The following is a 15,656-nucleotide window of genomic DNA, read 5'->3' as shown; positions in this document are numbered from 1 at the left end:
GTTTATTTTCCATTTTCGCAGCATTCGTCTAAAGCCTTCTGCTTTAGGGGCCATTTCATTTGAAGAATTTCTGTATGACTTACTTTAAAGTTACCTAACAATGTGCTCTCAACATTTTCTGAACACTGAACAGATGCTCATCATACATAGTTTCAACACCAGCAGCCGAGCTGACCTAGTTAGGAAAAATCAGTCGGTATAGAGTCCTTACCTCCTTGCAGTACTTTGACATGGATGGGTTCTGAAAAAGGTCCATCCCCTACAGAGGTGAATGCTAAAACTTTGATTGTGTAGGTCTCTTGAGGAACTAGGCTCTGGATAGTGGTGATGAGGCTGTCCTGGACATTGTGGATCTGCCAGAGGCTCATGGGCTGGGAGTTATCCATGGTGTAATAAACACGGTAGCCCTTAATCTGCCCATTGGGCTCCTCTGGCTCTTCCCACTGAACCATCATGGTATTTTGGGGAAGAATCTGGGCCTTAATGTTTCTTGGTGGACTGGCGGGGGCTTGTTCACCAGTCCGAGTTTCTACCGGCTCACTAGGAGGACCCTGGCCAATTGTGTTGACAGCTGAGACACGGATTTCATACTCTGTGTTGGGATAAAGGCCACCAATGCTGTAACGTGTAGTGGTGATGTCGTCCACAGTTTCATATTTGCTGTCTGGAGACTTGGCCCTATATTGGATGATATAGTATGTCACTGGATCTGGGTTTCCTGAGTCCCAGGTGATGGTCACACTGGTGGCAGTGGTCTCCGTAACTACGGGGGTACCTGGGGGCTTTGGGAGAGCTGTTATGGTAAAAAAAACAGAAATTAAAGCAGTTTAAAAAAAAACAACGTAACTTTGAATAAAAAACACACATGAGGCTTGGGCATTTTTTCCATAGACAGGAACATTTTGGCAATTCAGCAATTTTCTGTATGTTTAAAACTTAACTGAACATAATGTCGATAGGTAGTCTATGTTAACTAAACTTATGAAGTTTATCTAGGTCATTGGCACCATTCTTCATAAGCACAGTTTTCTCTTACATTTGACAGTGATCTGCGCCATAGATTCAATAATCCCAAGGCTGCTCATGGCGACACAGGTGTAGTTGGCTGACTCACGAACGTTGCTCAGTTCAAGAACGTTTCTACCCACTGGCATCTCATCCTCTGGCGTCAAATCCTCAGCGTTCAGCATCCATTTGACATAAGGCATGGGCGACCCCACTGCCACGCACGTTATGTTGACGCTACCACCGGGCATGATTTCCTGACTTGCTGGTGGAATGGAGAAGCGAGGAGGCACCCGCCGGACTGGGAGAAGGCATGAGGAAGGGGGAGAGGATGACAACAGAGGGCAAGGGCGTCAAAAAAGAGAGAGAGAAAGAGAGAGAGAGAGAGAGGTAACAAGAGAGGCCGATGAAAATAGACCTTTCTCCAGAAAATACTTAACACAAAAGGTTCAACATGGTAAATGTGAACTGAAACACAAAATAAAACTAGACTTTTTTAAAACATAAACAAAAAAATACAAATAATGAGAAGGAACTAAACTAACAGAATTGCTTCAACAACAATATAGATTAACAATTAAGCAACGATTCATAGCAACAAGGTTCCATTGACCAATATTTGACCCATCACAGCACAATTAAAGACACAAAAATCTATTACGAGTTTCTCATCTTTGGGACTGAACTTCTGACATATATATACAACTACAGCGTAAACTATCCCCGAAGTATGAGAGTGTGTAGTAAAGGCCATGTGATAATGCTATCACATAAGACCAACATGGCAACCTGGAACTTCCTGTCCTATCAGGCACTCATGCCAAACAAGAAGTTAGCCATTACAGGCCTCTCCCACAGCACAGGAAGTGTAGGGTTACTGACTATTGACCATCTCCATGAGGTCACTAAACACATTCTAGCATATGTTTGCCACTTGACACCTGCCTCTACTTCCTGGTTAGCTTAAAGATGAGAAACTTTAATCAGATTTTTGTGGTTTAGGGTAGATCCACTGGACAAAGCCTTATTAAGATCTGACACGGTTCCATTGATAGATGCAGCTATCAGTTTCACAGACAGCATGCATAAACAGATCGAGGTAAATTAAGGAGTAAATGATAACAAAATCAGATATAAAAATTGAGATAAAATGCATAGAGGAATATAACTGAAGGGTCGCTAGCATGCCCAGACAAAAGACGATTGGAGAGGAAAGTAGAAGTACAAGATAGAGGATTTGACATCCGAGGGAAGTATAGAAAGAAAGGCAACAGAGTAGCAAAGAGTGACAGAGGAAGAAAAATAGAGGGAAGGTTGGAGGAGGGTAAAAGGGGGGGAAGGGAGTAACCCGCTTCAGTGCTGTGTAAACTTTGTTTCTCTTTAGCTAATGTGACAAAATGTGATGGTGGCACATTGTCACATCGCAGTCCCAGTTAACACAAAATAAGTATTGAGGAACAAGTTGTGTGCCTAGAAATACACAGAAAAAGAATTATAGTAATTGTAGCCAGAGAGTCTACTATCACAGAATGTTGAAGAAAGGAAACAGAACTGGATCAACAGGGAGCAGAAATCCAGGGGATAAGACAGAGAAGAGGTAAAAGGAGAAACAGAGGTAACTGAATTAGGACAGAATGAAAGCTAAGAGAGAAAAACAAGGAGAACCTCAAAACTCATGGATAGGACTGGAGATCTGAGTGGAAGGAGGTTGATAATGAGCCTAATGTGCACGGAAAGGTGTAAACGGTACTGTGTACTTACATGTGTATATATAGATATAGTATGTGTGCAGTTTTTTGTTTGTTTTTTGCATTGGTATAGGAATGATTGTGCAGAGTATGCAAAAGTTGGAGAGTGAAAGACCATGATTTAGCAAAAGACACCATGTTTATGAGAGGCATCCCAGCAAACACTTGATAGGAGATAGTAACATGCAAGAGGATGGCTAGCTTAATGCTAACACAAATTAGCACACAGTTGTTGTAAAATGATAAAATGTTGGGTTTTCCTTTCCTATCTTAATCTAGGGTGGGTAACAATAGCTGGAGCACTGCTCTAATTATAGCATGCACAATTCCTTTGTATTTATCTGAACAAAAACTTTGGTTTAATTTAAACAAAAAAAGGCACAGACTGTTACAGGGTTCCATAATTTCTATGTATGAACTTTAACAATTTCTACATCTAAGTCAAGATGTTTGTTGGGATGGAGAGGTTAAAGAGACAGAAGGAAAGTAAAAAAAAAGGCATAGAAGGAAAAAAATTATGAACTAAATGGAAGAGATGACTTCAGAGATAGACAAGACGGAAAAGACAGGGACGAGAGACAAACACAAGGCAGAACCAAACAGACCCAAGCAGCAAGACAGTAGACAAGACAGACAAAGGGAGACGGGCAGACATACAGTGACGCAGAGTATGGGCACGCAGACAAATTATACAATACGCAAAGGGGAAGAGGAGGGGTTTGGGGTTCTTGGAGAAAGGGGGAAGGAGGAGGAGGATATAAGTGGGGATAGAATAAGTAAACTGTGATTCTGGAAAAAGAAAAAAAAAGAAAAAAAATGACTCAAAGTGGGTTTAGAAGTCTCACACACTGGGGCTTAAAATCAAGACTCAACTTCACGTCCCCCTCTCCCCACCTTAAACTTTGCACAACAATGCAAATGTGACTTCGGAAGTCTTGGGATGGGTAGGTGTGATGTGTGTGGAGGTGGTACGCAGAGACTGAGGGGGGAGATTTGGGAGGGGGGAGACTGAGAGTGGCGTCAAGGATAGGTAGCATTCCAAAAGCACACCGTGTCGATCCAAATGGGATTCATATGATCGTTGCATGAGACAGTTGAACTTTTCCAACAAAGTAAGGCACAAATATCACCTACACACACTCTATGGGGATTTTTACCTGGGAGCTTACATGATCTCTAACATGTAGCAGCCGTTACATATTCAGTCTTAGAAACCAATGGATCTTGCTTTCATGTAACAAACACTTTGGACAGTCCTTCCAGTTGCAGACTATGAACCTTCTGCATCCCGTGTTGTGTTTTCTGTCATCTGAGATATTCTGTGTACATCCTAACAATAGTTTATTGTGACCGGCCACAACTCTACAACCCTGGCCAAGACATGACCTAACCTTGAGGGCAAAAATGTAATTACTGATCTTTGAGAAAAAGAAAAAAGAAAAAAAAAAGCTCTCTTGTGGAGCACAAAATTACCAACTGTAAAAATAGACCAAAAAGGTCTGTCCTTAAAAATATCAAATCTCTGAATTTTACAATTGAACAAAAAAGTCTTTTTTTAATTAGAAGCAACTGTGGCTCTATAAAAGCCTGTTCTACCCTGATCCAGTTGAGATACACTTTGTTTTTTAAACGACAGACTCAAAAAAGTAATTGGGGTAGATTTTTCGAAAAACATGTTGAATTGGATAAAAGGAAAAAAAAATATATCTGCGTTTATTTTTCAAAAATGTCCTAACTGAACAACAAAGGTGAAAGGGCAGCCCATTCCTCACACGGACATGCATGGGTGTGGCTACGGCATGAGTGACATGTACAGGTGCGCCCCCATCCATTTGGGCAGACACCAGATAACCAATACAATCCAAAAAAATGTCACCCAAGCCCGTCCAAGCATGCCATCCATTCCCAAATATAGCATTGTTCCAGACACACACACACACGAAATCAAATTAAAGTAAACAAATGAAACTGAACAAATCCACAAAAAGAACTACGTCCGAACAGCATAGACAGTACCAGAGTGCAGCTGTGTTCAACAAATAGGTATGCATCAATACTATTAGATGTTTTTTTTTTGTTTTGTTTGTTTTTTATCTTGAATTTCGGTCTCCAATCCAAAATAATGGTGAAAACTCAATAGGGGAAACAAGGTTATCTGGGGGAAACTTCCAATCAAAGAGTGTCTGAGGGAGCTCTTCTCTCCCTGGGGCTCAGGTCAGCCAATGGACCGGGAGCTGTAGTGGCTGAGTGAATGAGGTTTCCCCACATAAACAAGTCTTTGTTTATCTTTGAGTACCTATAGTGTTAGGCATCTAACACCAGTCACCTGCCAAATGTTGGTAACTTTTGGCTGTGGCTGGTGTGTGACGTTGTAATGTTCAATTCACGGAGCCAATAAGCAAAAACATCCTTGCTTAAAGGCTTCCTGGTACTGGGCAATCTACTGATAAATGATATGCAGGTGAGTCTACCTGTCAACAGCGTCACCGTGTGTAAGACAGGTAAGTGAATTTGGTCTATAGGTACTACAGGAGATCAAGAACTGAAGATCCCTTCAGTTCTGACTCCAGATTGGCAGAAATATGTTTAAATCTTAAGGAAAACACAACATTAATTCTACATCTAAATGTCAATGTCACATGCAAATGGGTCACTGATATTACTGACCGGACACAGGCCTGGTGCGATACGACTTAATGTTCTGAGTAATGCTATGATAAGCTTAGATAAGCTGTCTGCATGTGTGTGAAACCTTCTCCTACACTACCTCACAAATGTATTGAAACATAGGAAAAAAAGCAAAAAGAATCCCAATTGCATGGACAGGCTCCTCATTCACAGAGACCAGGAGCCCAGCCGGCCCATTTGGAATTAAGAGAAAACAAACCAAACGTAGTGTACTAACAACATGTAATCTTGTTTCAAGCCCCAATGTGGAGAGAAAGACAAGAAGCCTTACACTGGACGAGGTGAAAAGCAGTCGAGAGAGAATGCCAGAGTACTGCACTAACTCTAATAGTGGGCAGTGTTGTGGAGGGATTTGTGCCAAAAAACAGAGGTCAGAAGGTGGACATTATCGGCCATTTTGGTGAGGCAGGTTTTGCTGCCCCAAAATGAGGGGGGAAGCCAAAATAATGTGCAGCCTTTAGTGTCACCTTGAAGCTGAGATTACACCCTCTTGCTGCCTGAGGACACAGGTGCAGTATAGAGATCCTTTAGTCACACTTGCCTGGGAGAGGCCTTGGGCATTTACATATAAGCCACAGGGGTCGGTCTGTATTAACATACCTTGGCTGTGCCAGTGCTAAACAGTCACTATGGGTGGCTCATCAGAATGGAAATTATTACCTAAAGGAACCTGACAAGAATCGTGGCAGGGGTATCTAATAATAGCAAGCAGTAGATTGAGGGGATTTCAAAGCAAATCACTCTTTTTCTATTGTCCTACAAGTAGATGACAAGCAGCCAAATGATACTGCAAGTATGTCCCCTCACTGTAAAGATACCTACAATGATTGTCATTACTCTGATTTTGAAAGAAAGTATGTTTGTATATTTGCATTAGCATAAGGACAACATTTGCTTTGTCTGAAAAATGAAGATTTCTGAAAACAACATGTTTTGTTTTTTTTAAAGTGGGTATTATCTCGGGGACTCCTTGAGACAAACATCTAATAGAGATGGCAGGATTTTTGCTTTGGCCAGTGAGAACGTAAGGTGTAATCTAGCTTTCTTTCCCAACAGTACACACAAATGCATAGCAGGACATGCAAGCACATTCAAAACCAAGCAGATACCACCGTAGGAGGGTAAACATGCACATGCGTACAGAACAGCGCAGTCTTTCTGCATCACTGTTATTTTTAGCACTTCAAGTAAGAGCTACAGACTTAATATAGACACAGCCAGGTTTATTCTGTTTCTTTTGTGTGGTTTTAGCATACTTTGTGAACACTTTCATAGACCATACTGCTACAGTCTCTTTGACAGCCAACTGGTAAATAGAGGTAATGGAAGGGAAAACCTCCACTTTGTCCATAATAACTAGTAGATCTGAGATAATTGCATATATTAGCCCTATGAGTTTACTTAAGGACAAAGGAGGGGTTGTGCATTTCAGAGGAATGGAATAGGTGTTGTAGCTTGGGATTAAAACCTACGTCCACTAAATTCTAAATCTTTGAGGGGTTATTTTTGATATTTGGGCTTACTGTAGTTCATACTTCCATAAAATCTTGAGGAACAAAAAAGGCTAATTATAATAATCTGGCTATTTGGTAGATAGACAGATAAAACACAAAGTTTCTGGATAAATTTGGTATATGGTGTTGCCTGAGAAAATCATATATACACCCGGGACTGACTGATACCAAAGCATATAATCTGGTAATGAGTTTGCTGTTGCGGTAGTAGCCCTTTTTATGACTTTCAGATATGTTGGTTTAGTCCCTGGTGACTGATACACATGAAAACCCCAAAAAGAGACTGGTACTAAGAATGTGCATCATCTCTTCTAGTTGAAAGAATGGTATTCCTGATCTGCCCAGACTCTCTTAGCTCCATGTAACACCTCTAACATAAAGCCATTGCTCCATTAAAAAAACCCAGTAGATCTATCTTAAATATTCTCGAGACTAGCGGAGCTATGAAATGCACATGTTTATACGAGTTCCCAAAATCGCGTGACACGGAGTTCAGTAAAGATCTGATTATTGCACAAAGCCAATCAAATCTACAGTTAAGCAGAAAACAACGTTTGCATTGATCTCCAATTCATTTAGCACTTTCTTCTTTTTGTGCCAGGACAATAACACGAACGAAAGATACAAATACGGCGCATTTTCTTGAGCTTTTTAGAAGCTTCATCAACCTGGAAATCAATATTACATGAGGAAAAGAGAGGGAGTGTGTGTGTGCGTGTGTGTACAAGGGAAGGAGGGCTTTTGAATAATAGATTATAATTTGATGGAGTGTCATGACTGCGAGGGAACACAAACAGGAGTCATTCAACAAAACCAATCACATTCTAGCTGCCGCCATTTGAAAATAAAAGTATCTCAGAGCACCCGCTAAGCAACAGCAAATTTGATGTCGAACTCATTATATTGTTATTGATCCACACGACACTGTAAATGGCATCCCTTAATGGCTGCCTAAAATCACCATGGAAGCCAATCAGGCCCAATCAGGTCTAATTTTTCCAGTAATGGATCGCTATAAACAAGATGACAGGAACACTGGCTGTATACACACTTATTATTTCATTCGACATTTGCATTTGCACTCAAGAAGCAGAGCAGCGTCATTTTTGAAAAAAAGATCAAATCTCACCGACAAATAAACCACAAAAAGAGACTGATGTTTTAACAGAAAAAAAAGGGTCACCAATAGATAAGGAACTAAAGGAAAACGCACAACACAACACTATAATCACAACACAAAAATAAAGAAATAAAGGGAAAAACAAAAAAAGGTAAGCCAAAACAGGGGTGTGTTAGGGAAAATACTCGTAGAAAACCAAAGAAAGAGAACTGAAGAAACAAAGGGAATGCAGAAACAAAAAAAGCACTGCGGCCAAACGGCTTTTGAAGAGGCATGCAAGCGCAGTTACATTCTCCCATCATGCAACAGGTCCTGTTATTTCCACACGCTGCATTTCCACTCAGCACATGCAAGAAAGCCTTTAGATGCAGAAGCAATACCAAAGGATGCAAAACGAGAAAAGGCCCCACAATGCAAACATAAAAGTAAATTAACAAGACCCGAGCTAATCGGGTTTGCTTTCATCATTTCTTCCTTTGAAAAGAAATCAAAATTTCTTTCATAATCATTTAGCAGTTTGGATCAGCTGATTAGTATCTCTTCAAATTAGTAATCAATTGAGCTCTGAAATAGGCAAATACAGCTAAAATTTTTTCTTTCCAACATGTTGAATTTATTATTTGTTAACGTGGGTTAAAAAAAGTAAAAAAGAAAAAACACACCAACCTTCTCGAAGCTCTGAGGGATGTAAAGGGGTTGATGCAGAACACAATGACATGAGGAGAAGAGAAAAATAGGGGAAACACAGAGAGAGTAAAAAAAGCCACCTCAAGGTGTTTAGCTGCAGCTACATTTCCCTTTTCTTTCATCTTTTTTTCCCCTCCTTTTCCCTTTCCCCGCTATCAGTGAAACCCGTCTTGAAAGTACACTTGCCTGCCCCACCCCCGTAAATAAACTTGAACCAAAACAATCAGATTCACCCCAGTGGCCGCACTGTCGCCTGGTAAGAAAAAAAAAGGAAGTGAGGCGCCACTGGAGTCACATCAAGCGTTCCATTCTCATAATTCAGAATTTCATAAGCTTCTTATAGCCACGAGGAGAAGCTCCTGCTGCGGCCGTATTTGCTTTTATTAGAGAAGGAAACAAAATCAAGAGAAAACAAAAAAGGAGAAAAAAAACTAATGAGAGATTGAAAAGAAGAAAAAAAAAGACACAGTTTGGGATGAAATTAGAAGCTGCAGTTTAAGGCAGTCCCACTAAAAATGTCATTGGAAGCCAATCAGAAGCGCCGTTGTTGGGCCTTCAGTCGGGTTGCAGTCTTAATTTAGGACTTTTATATATATGTATATATTTCCTGCTCTTAATTGGTCCCTACCACAGCTGCTAATCTCAAGTGCATTTTGCTTTGTGAACAAAACATAGTCAACATCAAGTATCAAGAATCGATTGACAAAAGTTAACTGAAAACAGACAAAGGTCGACACCATCAAAGCATAACAAGTGTGTTACATAGCGTGAAAGTACTTAAGTATTTATGACCCTTGTGTACTCTTTTAAAGGCATGCTGATGGAGCCAGTGTTCATGGAGACTGCATGAATTGTTGGAAATGATATCACGGAATATATATATTTATGTATATATATGTTTTGACCAAAGGAGCTGCTGAACATCCCAGTGCTGTGTCAACAAAGTGTTCCCATAATTATTCATCAGTATTTAATAATGCCTGTAGAGTACTTGACTAGAATTTTCAATGACCCTTTTAACACCTACTATGCTACATATTAGCAAGGTGGATAGCTACTTGACATTGCCCGCATCACAGAAGAGACAGCATGCGCCTCCAGGATAAACGCTGGCAAGAACAGAAACTAATCTTGATGAACCCTTTTTTTACCTTCAGCTCTTCACAGTGGAATTTTTTCCTTTCCTATGCTGCTACTTCACAGGGTATGATAATAGCAATAATAATGAAAAAGCAGCTCCCTGACCCATTTTATAATGTCAGAGTAGTGAATTATTTATTGGGAACAAAGTTATTTGGTACACAGCAGAGGGAACAAACTGAGTAGATACGGAGGCATCTTTATTTAATATGCACAGTATAAATAAACCATGTCGAAAATGCATCTGCTTCAATTTATTAAAGCTCCCTCAACAGGGATCCATTGTCATTTAGCATTAGTGGTGGAGAGTACGCTTTTGTCTTCATTGTCTGTTTCCTATGAAACTCTATGTTCCCTGTGACTGATCGTTTTTTATATCTTCGCTTTGCTCGAACATTCCAGCCAAAATTACTACTGACTGTAAAAGCCTTTATAGATAATACACCAAAGAAGAAACATGGGAATACTATGGATTTATGCTCCAGAACAGCATGACAAAGAAATAGAGGAAGTGTACTATTTATAATCGTTTTTTTTTTTTTAAACAGAGCAGCCTACTCAGTTCTCCTCCTCCAAATCTAGAGAAGGCTGAGGGGTTGAGGTTTTGATTGGCGGGCGATAATACCTCGCCACTCAATCAAGACTGAGACTTACCGTTGTGCTCCTTTACCTGTAAAAAACTAATCAAAAAGACGTCCTTCCGGACTCTTTTTGGGTTCCAACTTTGACAGCGCGGGAAACATTTGATCGGGCACACAGTTACAGGTAAAAGGTGTCTTACAACCGATAAAGTAAAGACATACGGCTTGTTGTGCTACACATTTCCTTCCGAGTGAGTAGGGGAGGGCATTAAAAGAAAAAATGGAGCATAACATCATAACAGAGAAGAACATTAGTTGGTCAATTATAGTTTTACATCTGGAAGTTTCAGTGCATATGAAATTACATTTACGGGCAGGCAATACTATCAGTGCTAAAATATTGACACTACTTGGGTAATACTATTTTGCAAAATACATTTGGTGCAAATACAACTAGGCTAGAATGGAAGCAGTTATCATTTGTTAAGCTCAACAGTAATGCCATTTATGGCTGAGCTGCACTGTCAAGTTATTTTAGTTAGAATGGGTAGATGTTTTATTTCTTTATTATTCTTCCTGTTTTGTTTTGTTTTCTTGGCCTGATTCTTTGACCGGGTTGCTCCCTACCTCGCACATAAAGGTTAGCAGGGGACGAGTAGCGCACGCCTTCCACGTTAGACGCCACACACTCGTACTTCCCCTGGTCCGTCTCCTCGCTGTTCTCGATCTGCAAGGCACCTGGAAAATGACGACATTGAACAAAGACGAGACGGGGAGGGAAAGAGGCAGGGAAAAAAAGAAGGAAAAAGACAGAGAGACAGGAAGCAGAGAGGAAATGATTAGTCAATCTGTCTGTGACAGTGCATGAAGAAGTCAGACAATCTTCTTAATGGTGGGTATCTTGAATTTCTCAGGACCACTTTGTCAAGATCTGCTTCTCTCCGCAATGCTTATGCAGATTGGCATGACAAACTGGCTTCCACTCCAGACTCAGCCATCCACAGATTAAAAAGAAGGGGGAAATAAATGAATAAAAATGTGGACTGAATCAGTCACACTGGATTTGTAGCTACAGTAGGCTGGTTTATGCAACTCGTGTAAGATGTGAGATCGCTTACAAAGAAAGTGCAACAAAGTAATGATGTAAGGATGATGAAAGGTAATGGAGAAGGGGTGTTGAGATGGTCTTGTAAACCCCATGAGATTAGTAAATCACCCTTTGCATAACGTTTACCAGAGGAGAGAGAGTGTGTGTGTGTGTGTGTGTGTGTGTATGCGTGTGTGTGTGTGTGTGTGCTGGTGCAGGGGGAGAGTTTATGAGAAAATGTCCACACATCCACAGCATTCCAGCCCATCTGCTATCATGTGATAACTACTCATCAAAATTGTGACAAATGCTCAAACAATCTCGCAAACGAATACATACAATAAAGCATTATTATTATTAATATTCAGGTTTTAATATTGCTATTCAGTTATTTGAATTCCTAAGCATTTTAATCGCTTATACATTTACTCTGTTTTGTGTGCCACTCTCTTTGACCCCCATTCTTTTCTCGTTTATTGTCATTATTATGCGTTCGAAAACAGACGCCTTTGAGCTACTTTCAGACATTATTTCTCACCGGCAGTGCTTCTTATATACTATGCGCAAATACAGTAAACCGAAATGCCTGGCGACACTGAAGAAAAAGGTGCAAGGGACAAAGGAGGGAGGTGAAACAACAGGCGTCAGATCATTCCTCATTAGAGCGCTGTTGACGGCACTTCCTGATGATATCATTAGGGCTTCTGGCTGGCTCAGCAGACAGATTGCAGCCGAGGCCTCTCTGACAAACACAGCACCATTGCTCGTTAACGTTTAGCCAGGAAGCATCAATATGCCAGCAGCTTCCCTGGATGCTTTGTAATATACCATAACCTACTCCATCACATCAGCAAAGTAGATTGAACACAGTGTTGAACAAGGCTACTATTCTGGAACGTTGGCCTAATAAGGTGCTTCAGCTGTGCCACAAATGAGATCATTGATCCTGCTTAATTATAAAGATAACTCACTTTCCCTCATGACTATTTTATACCTTTGGGTCAGTTTTTGCTTTTCAAAACAATAATAAAGACACGAAGCCACAGCAATCTATGGCGCTCTATTTTTTGTTTTTTCTTTTTAGCATCTCTTCATTTCAATCTAAAACTCAGATCATCCTCATCCCTCACGGGGAAACTGTTCCTGGCACACAGCTCGTGAACCAAATGAAAAAATCTACCTGCAGAGTGCAGGTGGCACAGTCTTCGCCGTGGGTTTATGCAAGCATCTGATTTGGATTTGTTTGATGTGCACTTGGAACAGCAAATGCCAGCGCGGTGGCAGGTGGGTTGGAATGTGCTCAGAAGCTGAGTGCCTCAGCACAAGGGAGACCACAAAGTAAGGACTGTGTGAAGTTCAACTCCAGGTGGACGCTTCCAGAAAGCTCTGCCAGCGGCTTGTCACCCTCACTCACTGCGCTGAATTATAAAATCGCTGGAAGCCCCTCGTTGTTAACTGTTACCACACGGCTGAATAACAAGTGATGTTCTATGTCACGTGCTGTCGGCGGCTACTGATCATTTGCCTCTAGTAAAAAATAAATATCAATCGATCACGTGTAATTTGACAGTAAACAAAATATGACCACCGATATCTCAATGATGCACAAAGAATCAAAGAAAATGCACTGAGAGCCAACTATTAACCACATTTGGTGTTGTTCACAAATTTCTGGCAAAGAGGGAGTGCAAAGAGAGAAAAAATACACTTTGAGAGAAGACGGGGAGTTTCATCTGCTCCGAGACACCATGCTAGGTAGGATTATCTATTGTTTCCAAGCCCCTACTGGCTTCATTACACATTCGAGCTATTATTGCAATATGAAGCTCTGAAGAACACACAAAGAGTCTTTCTACTTGCAGAACATGGGAGAAAAAGTTCCGGAGGAGAGAAAGGCAAGTACAAGATGCTTGAAAGCAGAGAAGGGCGAGAAGCAAATGAAGGAAAGGAAGCGAAAGAAAACAAATGTACAGGGACAATGTCAGAGAAGGGGGAATATACAGTATTTATTAGCTTCTGTCTTAAAGTTGTCATAACTTGCCCTATGACAGCTGGGATAGCCTCCAGGCCCCCCATGATTATGAGAAAATGGATTTCTTAAAAATTCTAGGAAGAAAACACTAAAAACCCCGTTTGACTCTGTGACTTTGCCTTTTGAAAATCGGGGCTAAATACAGTTTTTCATGTTCGTTTTGCTATACATTTTCCTTGAGCTATGGCTTGCTCTTTTGTAAATGATTTAGTTCATTTAAATTATCTCACCACATAAAGAGGAAGCAAAAAATAATAATATTACTTTTTGCAATGACCAGTGACCAGGCAGGCAGTCTAAGGCCAGATAATATTAAGGTATAAAGACAACAAATGTTTTTGATGACCTATCTGGAGCTGCAGCATGCATGTGTGCACACAAGAAACCAAGACCCACGTGTCCTTTTGTTCCTATCACTTCTCTTTTTGTGTGTTTTTTTTTTTTTTTTAAATGGCTGCGCTCTGTGTTTTGCATAATGCGCTCTGTCTGCTCTGCCAGCCTGTTGTGCGAGTGGCCAGTGGCACAAGAAATGAAATAAATGCTGAAAATTATCTTTCGCAAACATAACACAAAGAAAAACACGCACCGGGTCTGTTCAAACACTTGGTGTTTACTGATAAAGACAGCAATTTATAGTGTTGCTCACATGCTTATTAAATTTATCCTATATGGGGTCTTAATGCCACGGCTTCCTTGTCTCCAGCTATTAATCCTTATCAGAAATAAAAACTGCTGTAACTACACAGATCACAGGGTTTTTTTCAGAAAAGAAAATACTCGTGTTAGTGCTAATCTGCTCCTAATCATGTCTGGATGAACAAAAACCATGGGTACTTTTACTTTATATATTATCTGCAAACAAAAACAGTACTTTACTCCAGTTACAAAATCAGTTTTTGCAGGTTTATCACTGCTGCAGTTCCAGTTACTACAGAAAAAAATATTGTTTTTAATGTTTTGTCCTGTCCTGAATACAGATTAACCATTTGAGTGATGTCACTTTTCATAGCAATAGATAAATAAATAGATATTGTAAGTGTGCAACTTTAACTCCAGCCCAGCATAATACAGAACTACTGTGTGGTTACCACTTTATTTCTTTGCTCTCTAATTTAAGGACATTTAAAAAGGACACTTGACTTTTCAAGGACACTATGTGAGCTGTACTGGGAATGGATCAGAAATCCGGCTGTCCGCTCAACAGCTACAATAATCATTAGTAAACTGCCTCCGCTGAGTTATAATTCATGTTTTACTAGGTCAGAGCAGTAAAAGATACCCTTCTGTCTGTTACTCAGTGATTAATGCATGGCACAATATTAAGGTCAGCATTAAGGAGAAAAAAGTGGCTAAGTCTCCTAATGACATCAGTTATCCGGGTTGATCAATCTTCTAAGTCTGAGTGACCACAAAGACCCACAACCTCCAACCTCCCCTGCTGCTCACTCTGACTGTCTTGCAGCAAGTTTACTGCCTTCATTCATTTGATAAAGAAGGCTGTAATGGAGCATTCGTCCCAGCTGTGACGGCTGCCCTGGTTAAAAGTGCCACATGCTGCAGGCTGACCTGAAGAAGAGGACTGAGGTGCCAAGGTGCGATTACAAAGAAGACTGCCTAGACGAGGTTCAACAAATACATGTTTTTGATTCAGGGACAAACACTCTTGCTGAGAAACTGTTAAAAGCAGATATCTTTTGCTGTCCTATTCAGTTTATGCCAATTTTGATAATTTTAGAGCGAAAACTTGCAAGCAGACTAGATTTGTCTAGAAGTCAAGGTTAGAGAGCTATCTTATTCACAGACAGGGACCATTCAGATGTTTCACAGACTTCATTGTCCTTTTTTGTAGCTAACAAGCACAGAATATACCAAATGGCAAGGTCTGATGGCAAAGAATATGAAGATTGGGTGGAAAAAAATCACAAACTGAGATGTGGAAAAAAAGAGAAAAATGAGTGGAACAAAAGTCTCCTTTATGAGAGGTGAAGTGAAAAAAAAGAGACAAAAAACCCCATAAAAATAAAAGAAGGGTGGGAGGAAGAGTTAAAAAGACA

The 15,656-nt window shown here is 40.4% G+C and overlaps 1 protein-coding gene across 17 annotated transcripts in view; it reads right to left on the bottom strand.

The window, feature by feature from the left end:
* The window catches only part of ptprsa (protein tyrosine phosphatase receptor type Sa), a 233,836-nt gene that overhangs the window by 69,960 nt on the left and 148,220 nt on the right, over nucleotides 1–15,656 (bottom strand). For 10 of the 17 annotated variants that reach the window (XM_063495076.1, XM_063495088.1, XM_063495075.1 and 7 more), the window contains 4 exons: nucleotides 11,111–11,221; nucleotides 8,742–8,753; nucleotides 1,037–1,306; nucleotides 212–793 (listed from right to left, as the gene is read on the bottom strand). In XM_063495076.1, the coding sequence (XP_063351146.1) occupies nucleotides 212–793; nucleotides 1,037–1,306; nucleotides 8,742–8,753; nucleotides 11,111–11,221 (975 nt within the window). The remainder of the gene's footprint in view (nucleotides 1–211; nucleotides 794–1,036; nucleotides 1,307–8,741; nucleotides 8,754–11,110; nucleotides 11,222–15,656) is intronic. The other 7 variants (XM_063495078.1, XM_063495081.1, XM_063495090.1 and 4 more) reach the window with 1 other exon arrangement.

The sequence above is a fragment of the Pelmatolapia mariae genome, linkage group LG15, assembly GCF_036321145.2.
Source record: "Pelmatolapia mariae isolate MD_Pm_ZW linkage group LG15, Pm_UMD_F_2, whole genome shotgun sequence".
NCBI lineage: Eukaryota > Metazoa > Chordata > Actinopteri > Cichliformes > Cichlidae > Pelmatolapia > Pelmatolapia mariae.
This window is presented reverse-complemented; position numbering and strand designations above follow the sequence as displayed.